This window comes from Mirounga angustirostris, unplaced genomic scaffold (genome assembly GCF_029215605.1).
Source record: "Mirounga angustirostris isolate CCGP_5_RB_7025 unplaced genomic scaffold, mMirAng1.0.hap1 SCAF_15, whole genome shotgun sequence".
In the NCBI taxonomy this organism is placed as follows: domain Eukaryota; kingdom Metazoa; phylum Chordata; class Mammalia; order Carnivora; family Phocidae; genus Mirounga; species Mirounga angustirostris.
The window spans coordinates 47,416,322-47,431,715 of NW_026991723.1; the positions used below are offsets into that span (position 1 = coordinate 47,416,322).

General features: G+C 37.9%; 1 protein-coding gene across 1 annotated transcript; it reads left to right on the forward strand.

The window, feature by feature from the left end:
• The first annotated feature begins 1,252 nt into the window (after nucleotides 1–1,252).
• Nucleotides 1,253–6,028, forward strand: DMRTA1 (DMRT like family A1). Its single transcript, XM_045881960.1, has 2 exons — nucleotides 1,253–1,895; nucleotides 5,184–6,028. Exons 1-2 carry the CDS (start codon nucleotides 1,253–1,255, stop codon nucleotides 6,026–6,028), a joined length of 1,488 nt encoding a protein of 495 aa, XP_045737916.1.
• The last annotated feature ends 9,366 nt before the right edge of the window (nucleotides 6,029–15,394 follow it).

Below are 15,394 nucleotides of genomic sequence, written 5' to 3' on the forward strand. Positions count from 1 at the left end.
GGATGGTGTGAAGTGGGCAGGCAGGAGAAAACCCAGATTGATTAGCAGTGTCTGCTTTGGATGTCCGTGGTTGTGATGGTAAAAATGTCATTGTTACTTACCATTTTAGGGCTAGAATATGAATTGCCTGTAGTTGAATATTATTTTGAAGAACTGACAGTCCTGACTCTCCTTTCCATTAAGAACAAACACTCATGAATTTTCTGCCTCAAATGCTCTTTTGGTTTAAAAGCAATATGATCTTTTCTTAAGATTAAGGGCATTAAATGCGTATTTTAAGACTGCATATTATGATGGCATATTTAAAGAATGGTCTAAATGGCCTTTCCCAGTATTTTACAATAGAAATGTGAAGTATTTTTGAAACAGCTTGAACACAATTGCTGCTTATAAAGACTTCCACATAAGAAATGCATAAAGACTTATTTGGGTGGTCGGATTTCAAAATATAATAATGCGTGCAATCCAAAATTGCATTTGTAAATAAACAGAATGAACGAGAAGAATCCGTATGTGAATGAACTCCCTTCATTATTTATCCATTGTTTTGATGCAGTCCTAAGACCCGTTTAAAATAAAGCATCTTTCAGGTGCATAATATTTGCCATCTGTCAAGCTGTGCTTTCTCATTAACATTGGCCATGCTACCATCCTGAAAACTTCACCAGGGAAAAGGAAAAGGAAAAACAACTCCACATCCAAATTTTCAAACTTGCTGGGAGAAGCGTGGGACTGAGAAAAGAACTTCCAATCTTGCTTAATTTAAGAAGGGCGGTAAGAGGCATGGCAGAGGGCTTGATTATTTAACAAAAATAGACGTTGAGGAACTCATGGGGAGGCAAGTGGGAGAAAAAGGCTTTTTTGGGGAAGGGATCTTGACAGCCCATCAAGAGGTTTCTTGTGTCTCCCACCGTCCCTCCTCCCAGGCGGTCCCACTCCGCCCGCCCGCCCTCTCAGGGCTTCAGCGCTCGGCGGGGAGACCCGGTGGGCGGGGCAGCCTCTCCAGCCGTCCCTTCACCCACTCAGAGGGCTGAGCGCGCGGAGCAGAGGGGCATTAACTTAGCGCCCCGGGACTCCTGAGGCTCACTGGGCATCTGCGCCTGTTAGCGTCTCCAGCCCCCGGCGGGAATTCTGTCAAACTTTGTCCGTGTGTGGGTGGGAGGCAGCGCGACCACGGCCGGTCCTAGCGGCCCCCGCTCCCGGCAGGGTTAGCTGTGGACTGCGCGCTTCGCTCGCCAGACACTTCTCGGGAATGGAGCAGTCACAGTGTGGCAGCAGAGACCGCAGCGGCAGCGGCCGACCCCACTTGGCCCCGGGGCTGGTGGCGGCCGTCCCTCCGCCCCCGTCTCCGGCGCTGCCAGTACCCCCGGGGATACCAGTTCCTCCAACCTTCCTGCGGCCACCCAGCCTCTTTCTGCGGGCAGCCGCGGCCGCCACGGGAAGCGGAGGCTGCCCGTCGGCTCCCGGACTGGAGAGGGGCGTGGGTGCGGTGGGCTGCGGCTACCCGCGCACACCCAAGTGCGCCCGCTGTCGCAACCACGGCGTCGTGTCGGCACTCAAGGGCCACAAACGCTTCTGCCGCTGGCGGGACTGCGCGTGTGCCAAGTGCACCCTGATTGCGGAGCGCCAGCGCGTCATGGCCGCCCAGGTGGCGCTGCGCCGGCAACAGGCCCAGGAAGAGAGCGAGGCCCGGGGGCTGCAGAGGCTCCTGTGCCCTGGACCCTGCGGGCCTGGGGGTCGGACGTCTGGAGGCCCCGGCAACCGCACGGAGAATTCCCAGGCCTCCAGCGGCCCTGCGGCGGTGACGGCGCTGGGACTGGGTGCCTTGAGGCAGGCTAGTCTGGCGACCCCTGCTTTCCAAGTTGTCCAGCCAGCTAATACGGAGCTGAAACAAGGTAAGTTGGTCTTTTCATTTACCCTTTGCGAAGAAAAATGGTTGTTTTGGAAAAAAACTCTTGGAAACAAGTAGCCATGCCTTGGTGGTGGGCAAGAAAAGTTGTTTAAAAGAAGCACTCTAAGTTCTGGGAAACTGCTCTGTAATAGAAATGTTAATGAGGGTGTTAGAGACACGTACAGACACGTACCTTGAAAGGGCGTTCTGTACCCTTAGGTGATAGGATAAGATAATGTAAAAGTAAAGCGAGTGATAGATGAGCAACTCATGCTAGGAACAGAATTTGCATCCAAGTCGCTATTACTTTGGGTGAGTTAGAACTTGAAGCGGGCATTGGGTGAAAAGCTTAGTTAGAGAAGCTGGGTTTTGGGCTTGCTCTGTACTCTTTTCAGCTATAAAACCACAGTTAATCTTCCAGTATTGCTGGGAAATTCACTGAGGTTTGAGAGTACAGTTCCTCATTTTTGGGGCAAACCTTTGGTGCCAGCTAGAAGTGGGAAAGAAATCTGAAATCTACCAAACCTTTTTTTACCTCCTTTCTTTCCCTTAAAAATGTTAAGCACCACCCCATGACTGTTTGTTAGCCTCCAAAAGTGTAGAAAGCTCTAAATTTAAAGTTTCAGCTCTTTCCCATAGGAAAGGGATTTAGGCTTTCCAGATTTGTAAAACCATTGGGAAGAAGAATTTCAAAGTCCAGTATCTTATCCAAGGAGTTTTAGTTTTTTTCCTCTTATTTTTTGACTGCAAATCACCATCCCGTTTGTTATGTAAAAAAGATATGAGCATTTTTTTATTAGAGTTATCTCAAATTAAGTTTTCCTGCTGATGTAAATCTCATTGTATTTTAGTGAATTTCCCAGCCCTCTACAGGTAACACTAGCAGTGTAAATGTCATTTCAGTTTTTTTTTTTTAAATAAATTCAAGCCATACAATATGAAATTCTCTGGTAATGAAAAGTAAGTTATTAATTAGAAAACTTCCCTGAATTGTGAAAATTGCAGATCTTTTGGATCACAGGATGTACTTTTGAAAAAGACTGTCTGTATTTAAATAAGGCATATATGATTTTGTGTTCACCTATGTCAATGTTTTGCCCATGTTCTAATTCTTTTCAGTGGACAAAACATTAAACATTTCTCCTGAAAAATCAAAGAGTGCTGAAGAACAAAGTCATTAAGCAAATAATAACTGCTATAAAAAAGAAAAATTCTGTAAACTAAATTGACCATGAAATCTGGCTGCTAACTCTCTGTTAGACATTGATTTATATGATTTTGGGGGGAGTACCCAAAGTGTTCTCTTTTTATTTTATTCTTTGCCTCAGTTGACCTACTTTTTTGAAAAGCCACATCTATAGTTTTTCTAAACTGACTGCATCCTCTTACCCAATATCCATGAGCTGCAGTAGTCTATTTAATTTACTCACTCATTAGACAAAGACTAACAGTGATTCAGAGGCGAATAAGATTTTTCTGCACACAAAAAAACTTATATACAAAAGAAGGAAGACTATATGTATCCAATATAAGACAAAATATACAATGATAAAAGTAAAGAAATAAAACCAGATATAGGAGTTGAGAAAACAGAGAGATGATGCAAATGATATCACAGTATCTTAAAAATACCTTATTCTCCAGAGTCTTATGCAATCAGTACTTTATTGCATTATATTGTACTCTATGAGTACAGTATACTAGTAAAAATTGTTTTGTGCATAAATGCTATAGTCATGAAGTTTTGATACCTTACATGTTTTGGGGGGGTGCGTATTTAGTGGGTCATAGTTAGAAATAAAATGTGATGGTGGACCAAGGCCAATCTCTCCCCACTGGGTAGACTTCATTAGAAAAGTTTCATTGTTTCTTTTAAAGTTGAAAACTAGAGAGTCTTTGTAGTTTTACAGAACAACATCTTTTCTTTTGTTATCTGTTTGATACAATGACAGAATTTTAACCCTCAAAGTGTTAAATTGCACACACTTCAATTTTAAAATGAAGTATAGATACTTCTTTAGAATTTAGGACTGCTTCTTGAGAAACCATAGGAGCATTGCAAATTGTGTGTGCAAATCACTGCTTTAGGCAGTATTTGTTTTGTTGAATTCATAACATTTGTAGAAAAAGAAGGTTTGACAGAAATACTGAGTATCCCACTTGACAGTTTACTCTTTCTAATGGAAATAGAGGTAAAATATGTTTATAGGATAAGAGGAAATGTAAACCAAAATAAAAGTTATTTAGTGAATGTATACATTATTATTTTCCTGGCATAAACTGCAAAAGGGCATTTAAAATGTTGCTGTTTTATTAATATTAATATGCTCACATGTTGAGGTATAAAATCAGATTTTTGTGTACAAATATTTTTGGAAAACTGCCCTTGATATTGGAAGGGAGTTGTGATTTGAAGCAAATAACTAGTATGTTGGTTTTACAAGACACTTTGAAGATATATACAGATTGCTTTAGTGCAATAGTGCAGTTTATAATTTTATTTTAGAAACAATTTGACTCTAAACTTTAAAAAAATATTTCCTAGGGATTGAAAAAGTCCATATTTCATAGGGGATTATTGAAAAATACCAAGTCTGTATCATCTCTCACATAAAATGAAATATGTAAGCTCTGGTATGATTTGAGATTGGTACAGTAGTGGTGATTATTGGTTTAGATTTGAAGTGAAATGAAGAATTTTGTTGTTTTTCCCATTATTCAGGTTACTTAATTGGAACCTGAAATGTGAGCATTAAAAAAAATTGAAACATAGTATTATTTATTAAATAGAATGTTCATTTTCATACTGAGATTGTTCCTTCCTTTGACTTCTTATCTAAACAGTCATTTTATTTAGTTCTTTTTGCATAGTGTCATTTTGAAAAAAAAAAACAACTCACCAGGATAACAATGAAATTTGGGTAAAATTTAGGAAAATCTCAAATCACCAAATGGGGCAAATAACATGAGATATTGGTTTCACATTAATAGTTGGGGTAATAATAGACTTTTATCTTCTGATTCCTAAATAACTACAGCATTTATATATTATATAATTTTGTGATCTTGGAATGACCTAATAAATAGCATTTTCCCACTATTCCAATGCCTTTACTTCTGAAGGACCTTTTAAAATTCTTATTCATTGAAGTCTCTTGCAGCAAATAAATATTACTGATATATTATGAGTAAATGAATTATTTTATCCAGCATTATCTTCAAGTAGGCAGTACTGTCTGTGTTTTGGGAAGTTTTCCTTTATTTGATTCTTTTCTTCTTTTCTATCCGCCAGAACTAAAAGCGAGTAAATGTGACCCAGGCCAGAGTGGACAAGAAGAGCCAGTCTCTAAATCCCATCAGTGTACTCTGGGATCATCTCCTAAGTCTAATGGTGTCATTGGAAAACAAAACATCAGGCCATCTATTTCAGAAAGCTTGAACCAGGAAGATAGTATTCAGCCTCTTCACCCTGGGGAACTATCAGGAGGGGAAGAGAGTCCCAGGTCCCTGTCATCATCTGATCTGGAATCAGGAAATGAAAGTGAGTGGGCCAAAGACTTGACTGCTACCAGAGCCAGCCTTCCCACACCGTCCTCAAGACCAAGAGACCCTCTTGATATCCTTACCAGGATTTTCCCAAGTTATAGGCGTAGCCGGCTAGAAGGCATTCTGCGCTTCTGCAAAGGGGATGTGGTTCAAGCCATTGAACAGGTCCTAAATGGGAAAGAACAACCAGACACCAGGGACCTAGCAAACTCAGGAGAATTGGAAAATACAGCTTTTCAGAGAGCTTCAAATTTTAGTTTAGGTGGAATTGGTTTTGGAACTCTAGGGAATAAATCAGCTTTCTCTCCTCTTCAAACTGCTTCTGCTTCTTATGGAGGTGATTCAAGTCTCTACAGCTTAAATCCTAGACTAGGTATCAATCCATTACGACTGGCATACTCCTCTCCAGGAAGGGGGCTCTCTGGTTTTATGTCTCCTTACCTAACTCCGGGGTTGGTACCAGCATTGCCTTTTCGACCAGCTTTGGATTATGCATTTTCAGGAATGATTAGGGAGTCTTCCTACCTTCCCAGCAAAGACTCAGTAACTGGTGGCAGATTGTATTCCAGGCCAAATCAGGACAGTCTGTAATATTTCTGCCTATTCTCCCTCTTTGGAGTATTTCTAGAAGCATGCAATACAACCCACATACCCACACCTATTAATGTGTACACTATGGATGTGAATGGCATACTAGACCTTAAAAATGCTATTTTTTTTTTATAACCAATATGATAGATTTGAGATCGAAAGATTCTTCTTTAGCATTTACTAAGTGAAAGAAGCATTTAAACATTATATGTGCCTTGAATAAAGTCATTTCAGGAAATATTTTTACTTTTATGAATTTTCTCCCTAAAATATCAGTTGTAGAATTCCTATAATTACACTTGTTTTTATTTTGTTGAAAAATGGAGTTTATAGTTGTAAAATACATTTATAAGTGTACAGCAACCCAGCATATAAAATGAACTAAAAGGAAGAATTGAAAAGTTGAGGTAATTCTAAATGACTATTACTTTGAACTTTTTCTTTCCTTCTGTTCCTTCTTCTGTTCCTTGTACATGGGAGAGAAAAAAAGCTATTCAAAGTATTTTAAAGCATTCTATTCACATATAAGTGATTAGTAATAAGTAAAACTTTTGAGAAATTTAAATTCCTTATTTTTTTCTGAATGTCTTACTTTTCATTCATATCAGCCAATTGTGATAACAAGTGCCATTAATAAAACATTTCTCTTTAAAGTGAACTTTGTAAATTACACAAAGCCTATGAAGTAAATTTTAGGAAATGAGACTGCACCATCTCCTGGCCACTATCACTAATTGCATCTAAGTTCTGGTAGAGTGTAGGAATTAGAAATGAATGGTTTCCTCATAGTGTAAGTTAATGTTGTTTTGAAACCGTCATTTTGAATCATGCTACATAGAAACTTTCATATCATAAAGTGAACGTCTACTGTGGGTTAGGATTTTAATCTTTGTATCTGGAGAAATATTCCTTTCCATATGTTTGTGGCAAGAATAGGGCGGCCATTCTCAAAGGTAAGAATAGTCTTACTCAGAAAATTTAAATACTTGCTCAGATAAATATTGATTGACTGTAGGTAGATGATGCTTAATGCATTGAGGAGAGTTATAAAATTTCCAAAGGGGAAATACTGTCATTAAATTTGAGAGGATTCCATGAGATTTTAATAATACTTTTTGTTCTCCATCTGGAGCATATGAAAGCTGTTTATTTCAGTAAGTGGAATGTCCCTGAGAAAACTGCTTATAAAACAATTTCATGCAGTTTTCTTTATATGCCATCATTTTTTTTAAGGACAGTATCTTCATTGTGATTGTTAGAAATAAATGAAAACGCAGCTGTGGTGTAAGATAGTTGATGAATTAGAAATAGTTTAAACAGCTTGAGCAACATGATTCACTAAAAACCTCTTAAATTATACATATGTGTGTATGTATGTGTGTATATATATGCATATATATTTTACCAGCAAATATCATAAATGCATAGAATCTGATGGTGATTTAGGATGTAGATATATTTAATACAGTATGCGTTATTTTTAGTGGTGTGAATATGAGAAAGCAGATCTTGTAAAGATTTGTTGTAATCAGTATTCATAATTTATAAAAAAAGTTTTAGACTCTAAGCCTAAACCATAATATGATGCTGGGCAAGTAGTTGATATTCAATTAATATATACTGAATGGAGGAACCATTTTGGATAATAGATCTCTCTGAGACTCTGGTAAAACCAAAGAATTCCACACAATGGCCTATGCCCAGTTTTGCATGTAATTTCACGAGGTTCTTGGATCTCTAAATGCCATTCACCATTCAGTTTAGGATCCTTGGTGATTCTTAAATTGTTTCCATTGCATTGATTAATTTTTCAAATGCTATATTTTTGAAAAGTACTAGATCCTATAGAGGATACCAAATGTAAAATATTGTGCTCTCAAAGAAGTTACATTTTACAATAGAGACCTGCTTTAAAAATACAACAATGCTAGAGTCATTGAATTCTTTATGTGGTTCATACAGTGATGTGCATATATCCATTTGAGAAGCTGAATTGCTTTCAAACTGAGGGAATATCCATTTTGAGCCATATTCAAGTTAAAAAATAATTTTATAATCTTAAAACTTAATTTACATAATGCTTTATACATTTCGTACCCTTTACAATAATTTTAGAACTAAATAAGCTTATAGAGTAGGTCATTTTGTCCAACATTAAATTGAATGTGAGGAAATTGAGGATCAGCAGTAGTGTTGCCCGTCCCCAAGGTCACCATAATAGTGTCAGTCATCAGAAGTAGCAGTTACTTCATCAGTTTCAGTTAGACTATAAGGTCTGAGGAAGGATTCCTGTCTGTCTACTCACAGCTTTGTATAGTATCTGGTACATAATAGGTGCTCAAGTGATAGTTTTCCATGACTGAATTAAACATAAGAAAAAAGTATTAGCTTAGAATTTTGTTTATTCAACAACTATTTATCAAGCCCCTGCTTTGTGCCAGGCACCGTGCTAGACACAGGGAATAAAGTGGTTAATAAGATTCAAGACCTCACCTCACGTTGCTCATAGTCTCTATTACCATGTGTACAAAAGCAAGAAATTATGCAGTGTTGGTACCATTTGACAATGTTGGTACATCAGTGAGTTCCGTGTAATCATGAGGTTTATGCCCATGATTACTACTTGAGGCCTGAACTCCTAAACCACTCATTAGGAAGAGGGACAATATTTGCTTCCATGCAGTGTGTTTAGGGAAGTGCAATTTGTTTGTCTGAGAGGTAAACAACTTTCAGGTCTATAGTGAAAGAAGTGGGCAAAGAGAAGCTTTTGTTCCCTTGAATGGAGTGTATGGAAGTCACCTTAGCTTCCTCATGGCCTCTGGATCAGAGATTTCCTAATCCCAATTCCAGCGGTGAGTTTCTGGAATTCCTCTGAATCTGTGCATAGGCCTCCTGGTCTAAGCTCTCATCTGGCTATTCTATGAAAATGGGTTAGACTAGAGGGGACAATTGAAGAACATGTGATTCAAATGATTTACTTTTTTCTCTGCAACTTCTACTGAAACAAAAAGATTTTGGGGATTTTAAGACCTTCCTTCCTAGAAATTCCTAACTGTGAACTTAGAACTAAGAAAACATGAAGTCGCCTATTCATTCAACTCTTTATTTTTTTAATTGCAGTTTCCTTAGACATTTCTTTTTCTTTGAAGTTAAAAAGCCTTCACAATACAAGAGAAGCTTGGCATAAAGCATCTAATTATTTACCACTGTAAATTCTCTTATGTACAAAATGAGATGAAGTGCATCATCAGCTTCATAAAGGCAAAGCTTTTCCTCTGGGCGACGTGATTCTGTTTTTTTTTATTATTATTTTTTAAAGATTTTATTTATTTATTTGACAGAGAGAGACACAACGAGAGAGGGAATACAAGCAGGGGGAGTGGGAGAGGGAGAAGCAGGCTTCCCGCTGAGCAGGGAGCCCGATGCGGGGCTCGATCCCAGGACCCTGGGATCATGGCCTGAGCCGAAGGCAGACACTTAAAGACTGAGCCACCCAGGTGCCCCTGGGTGATGTGATTCTTAAGTGTGGATGCTCATCCTTTAGGTCAAGGGTAATGGGAAAAGTTCCTGCTCAGATCCTTTCTTCTCCCTCCTCACACATCTCCAAATAATCCTGTTATGGATACCTGCCTTGCAGAGCTAGGCCCTTAGTTATCTGGCATTGCCCCCTCCAAACTGAAGCCTTTTTGGTGTAACACTTCAGAGCAGTTGTGCCGAACATTAAAATAACTTTTGTGTTTTGTTTTGTTTTTGCTTACTAAGTATTATTCAAGTGAGAGAAATTCATTACCATTTCCCCTTTCTAAACTCCATGTTAGTGATGGGGAATTCAAGGGATGACAAGATGACAGGGAAGAGAACTATGAAGATATCTGTGTCTTACTTTTGCTAATTTGGTAACTTAAAAGAACTGACATTTTAATTTTTTTAGGCTGTCACAGTATCCTTAAGTCATAATGGCCACATTATGTAGTCTTATGAGGATGCTCATAGTTTTAAAATGGGTACACAAAGGTGGACTTAACAAAACATCTATGTCAAAAAAATTGCTTTAAAATAGCAAATATTAAACTCCATTTTAGTGACAAGTTCATTCAAGAAAAAGACTAGATAATAGATGCAATTAGGAGGAAATACACAGAAAGTTGAACAACCATGCTAAAAAATATTAATTAGAAAAAATATGTCAAGCAGGAAGTGTTTTAGATTCCTGTCCTTGACCTTTTATAAATTTTTTATCAATCAGTTAGATGAAGGAACAAAGGTATAAAATTCATTGTTATCTTATTCATGGACAACACACATCTGAGAAGGGCAGCTGATTTTTTGGAGGACAGAATTAAGTTTTAAATGATTGATTTTTATCCTCTATCTCTCATTCAAGTGAACTGATAGAATATTCAAGATCCTAGGGTTTAAAAAAAAAAAATCAACTGCACACATAGACAAGGAAGAGAGACCTGGATTTACAATAAATTTTTAGGAGAAGAAAAAGTAGTGTTATTTACTGATTGGTAAATTCACCAGGAGATTATCATGTAACATGCCTGTTCTAAAAGTCCACTGAAATTAGATTACATGAATAGGTATAAAGGATGTGGAATGAGGGACGTGAGAGTACCATGTACTCTGGAATATCAGTTGGCCAGGAATTAGCTAAAGTCATGTGATCAGTTCTGAGTGCCATACACTAAGAGTAATTCTAAAACCGGGAACAAAACAGAGAGGTATAAGATGCTAAGTGGTGATTGTGGTGGTGGTAGTATGAGAAAATGTTAGAAATAGGATAAATGAAAACATTTTAAAGAGCTAGCATATGACAAAAATGAGATGGAGTCATTCTGTAGAGTGTAGAGGGCATGGAAAGTAAAAGTTAACCTGGAGAGAGAATTCAGAGGAACATAAAGAAGGATTGTTTGGCAGTTAGCAACTGTCCAAGAGTGGAATGGCTGCCTTGTATAAAAATATATCCTCTACTCATTGAAAATACCACGTAGAAATTACCATTTGGAGACTTGATTGATGAGATTTTTCAGTACTGCCTCAGTGTTGGAACTCAATCATTTCTATTTAATTTATTATTTTATTTTTTAAAATTTAAATTCAGTTAATTAACATATAATGCATTATTTGTTTCAGGGGTACAGGTCTGTGATTCATCAGTCTTATATAATACTCAGTGTTCATTACAACAACATATACCCTCCCCAATATCCATCATTTATAAAGCAAACCAGAAAAATGATAAATGTTGAGTAAATGACTTTCAGTTCTAAGATGATGAAAACGAAAACATCCAACCATTATTTGTCAGTAAAACACATAGCAATTTTGTTCATCAGAACTTTTCCTATATGATGGTCTCAGGAGTAGATACAAAAGGAAGAGACAGAACAGTGCATGACTTACAAGGGGTTAAGAGGTATAGAGATGAGCTAGAGGTCAGTTGGTATACAAGGCATAAGGAAGAGGAGGACAGCTCAAAAAGGACATGAAGAGCACTGAAGATAGATTTAATATAGTTTTCATAAAGTATACATCAGTATGTTTTTCTGAAGGAGCACTTTTCCAGAGTTGAGGAGACTTAGGATGGATTTAGCTAAATGACTTGCGCAGGTTAGTTAAACTCCTGGTCACTTGTTCCCTTACAGTAAAATAAGGATAATAGTTCTGAGATACAGTTAACCACTATTAATAGATCTTATGTTAGAGTAGAGAAATGAGAGAGAGGAAAAATTGGTCTGTGTATGCATGCACACACTTAGAAGCAAGGAAGAAATCCTCCTATGTATCAGTACCTTCATATTTGTAACTAATAATGGGATCATGGTGGTATTGATAACTTTCTTTTTCCACTCCCCATTTCATATTCTTTGCCCCCAGCAAGTGTCTCAGTTAACTGTGGCTCCTTACTTGGTGGGGTAACTCATATCTTCATTCCTGAAGAATCTGTGCCCTTACAGCCCTGCCTTTATTGAGTTGCTGTAACTACTTACTAACTTTTACCATAAAATATGGGAATACTAAGTAACACTCCCGAGGATCTCTTGCATGCTGGAAGTACTTCCTCTGCTTCTTCCCTGTTATTTCAGTGTCAAGAGGTGCCCCAAATAGCCAATGATAGTCTCAGATTCCAGTATAGGGTGGTATTCTCTGGTGGAATCCTTTATCCTTTGGGAAGGAATACTTCTAAAGCAAAAACGCCAAAAGTTGTAGAGAAAGGGAACAATAAAAGGAAAGTTTCTAGTGAATCATTAGCATTAATATGAGAAGAGCCATTTCCATATGTATCTTGTGATTCCTAGAATCATGAATTCTGGGTATAGGCGAAACATCACTACATGTTTATAGCTGATTCAAAGCATATCTTACATCCAGGAGGACATTATTCCAGCCCCATAAAGTGCTGTCACCAGCTGGTGCCATAACTGAGTCTTCCAAAGGCCATTCCATAATTTTATTAAGCCAGCTGTTTCAGGATGAGGGAAACATAATGATACCAGAGAAGTCCATGAGCATGAGATCAATATTGTACTTCATTTGCTATAAAGTGAGTCTCTTTGTCAGAAGCAGTGTTGTAGGGAATACTATGAAGGTGAATAAAGCATTCTGTAAGCCCACAGATGGCAGTTTTAGCAGAAACACTGAGAGTAGGAAAGACAAAACCATATCCAGTATAAATGTCTTTTCCAGTGAGAACAAAGAGCTACTCCTTCAATGATGAAAGTGATCCAGTGTAATCAACCTGATACCAGGTGGCTGGCTGGTTCCCCTAGGGAACGGTGCCATTTTAGGGGCTCAGTGTTGATACTTACTCTTGGCAGGTTGGGTACTCAGCAGTGGCTCTATCCAAATTGGCCTTGGTGAGTGGAAATCCATGTTGCTGAGCCCATACACAAGCTCCATCTCTGCTTCCATGATCATTGTCTTCATGAGCCAATTGAGCAAATATGGGGATAAAAGCATGGGAAAAGAATGATCACTTTTTGCATATGAATATTAAGATCTTCCTCTTCTAAGATTGCTGTTTGGTGAGTATCTGTATGGGACAAAAAGATTCTCGTATTTGTGCCCACTTGGAGAGGTCTTTCCCCATACCTCTTCCTTAAATCATGGTTTTTCATGTTTCATCCAATTATGTTTCTTCTGGCCATAAAGCCAAACTGTTAGCTACTGCTCATGACTCATTTTTAGATAGGTACCTCTATCTCTCTATCTTCCAGGCAAAATGAACAATCAGGTGCACAGCTTGAAGTTCTTGCCATTGGAAGGTTTTTCTTCACTGCTCTCCTTCAGGGCCATACCTGGAGTACTGCAGCTTCATTCCAGATAGTGCCAGAATAGTGTGTAGAATCTGTGAACAAGGACCAAATTGTTTTTTCTTATTCTGTCATAGACAACCACATGAAGGAGAAAGAGAGGAGGAAATGTGGCAGGAGTATGAGCCATGGAAATCTGAGCCACTTTTCATTCAACCTATTTGTGACTTCAAAACTTGCAGAGAAAAACCTATATATCACTTCCACTTGACTAAATATTGCTGTAGAGGGCTTGATGGATCAGAAGACACCCAGTGAGTATTGAGGTCACATGTTTATTTAATGGCCAGTATTAAGTGTTAGGACTCTAGTAGGATCCAGTAACAAGGCAGAAGCTGTTTCTCAAATGAGAATGATTATCTGCAGAGGAAGCATAACTTTTCTTCGAAGTCCAAGAAGACAACCAAAGCTTTGCCTTAGGATCCCCAACTGCCTTAGACACTTCAAGCACTATTGAAAATGCAGAGTCATGTGACCCAAGTGGTGAGACAGGTTGAATGGAAGACTTGCTTTGTTGCAGAACTTCGTTTTCATCTGGAACCCAAGCGCACCATTTACTGGGTTATTTGGTAAATAGGTTGAAGTAAGATGCTCAAATCCGGTATCTGTCGCAACCAAAATTCAGAAGTCCATCTCTTAGAGGTAGCAGGTGCTAAATACAGAAACATGCTTACCATTTGTAAGACATATTTCAACATGTACCAGACCACTGATACCCTGGAAATTTCACAGATAACATACTTTTGAATTTTTATGGCGTTTATTTTCCCATTCTCTGGCATGCATACATCTTAACCAGATATCTAGCATATTTACTTCTTTCTACTCAGCTGGTTCAATCAGCATGATATCATCTCTGTAGTGGGCTTGCTTGATGTCCTGTAGAGAAGAGAAGTGAACAAGTTCCCAGTGGACTAGACTATCGGAGACAGGTGATAGAGCTCTAAGGAGGAACACTAAAGTGGATTACTATGCCTGTGGCCTTTACTAACAAGTACAGAGAAACAAGTATTTTTTTCAGTTTTGTTATTTATTTTTTAATTGAAGTCTAATTAACATACAGTGTCATATTAGCTTCAGGGGTACAATATAATGATTCAACATTTATATATATTACTTAGTGTTCATCATGATAAGTGTACTCTTAATCCTCTTTATGTATTTCATTCACCCCTCCCCAACCACCTCCCCTCTGGAAACCACCAGTTTGTTCTCTGTATTTAAGAGTCTGTTTATTTCTCTCTCGTTTTCTTTGTTTTATTTCTTAAATTCCACATATGAGTGAAGTCATATGGTATTTGTATTTCTGTATGATTATTTCACTTAGCATTATACTCTCTGAGCCCATCCATATTGTTGCAAATGGCAAGATCTCATTCTTTATGGCCAAGTAATATTCCATTATATCTATATCTATATCTATATATCTAGATATAGATATAGATATAGATATATAGATAGATATATAGATAGATATACACACACACACACATATATACACACACACACATATATATGCATACACACATATATATATACACCACATCTTTATCCATTCATCTACTGATGGACAATTGGGTTCCTTCATTTTCTTGGCTATTGTGAATAATGCTGCAATAAATATAGGGGTGCATTTATCTTTCTGAAACAGTGTTTTCATTTTCTTGAGGTAGACACCCAGCAGTGAAATTACTGGATAGTATGATACTTCTGATTTTAGTTTTTTGAGGAAACTCCATACCGTTTTTCATAGTGATTGCACCAATTTATATTTCCACCACCAGTGTGCAGAGGTTCCCTATTCTCCACATCCTCACCACCACTTGTTATTTCTTGTCTTTTTGACACTAGCCATTCTGACTGGTATGAGGTGATATCTTATTGTGGTTTTGATTTGTATTTACCTGATGATGAATGATGTTGAGCATCTTTTCATGTGTCTCTTGGCCATTTATATGTTTCCTCTGGAAAAATGTTCAGGTCCTCTGCCATTTTATTTTTATTATTTATTTTTATTTTTTAAAATATTTTATTTATTTATTTTATT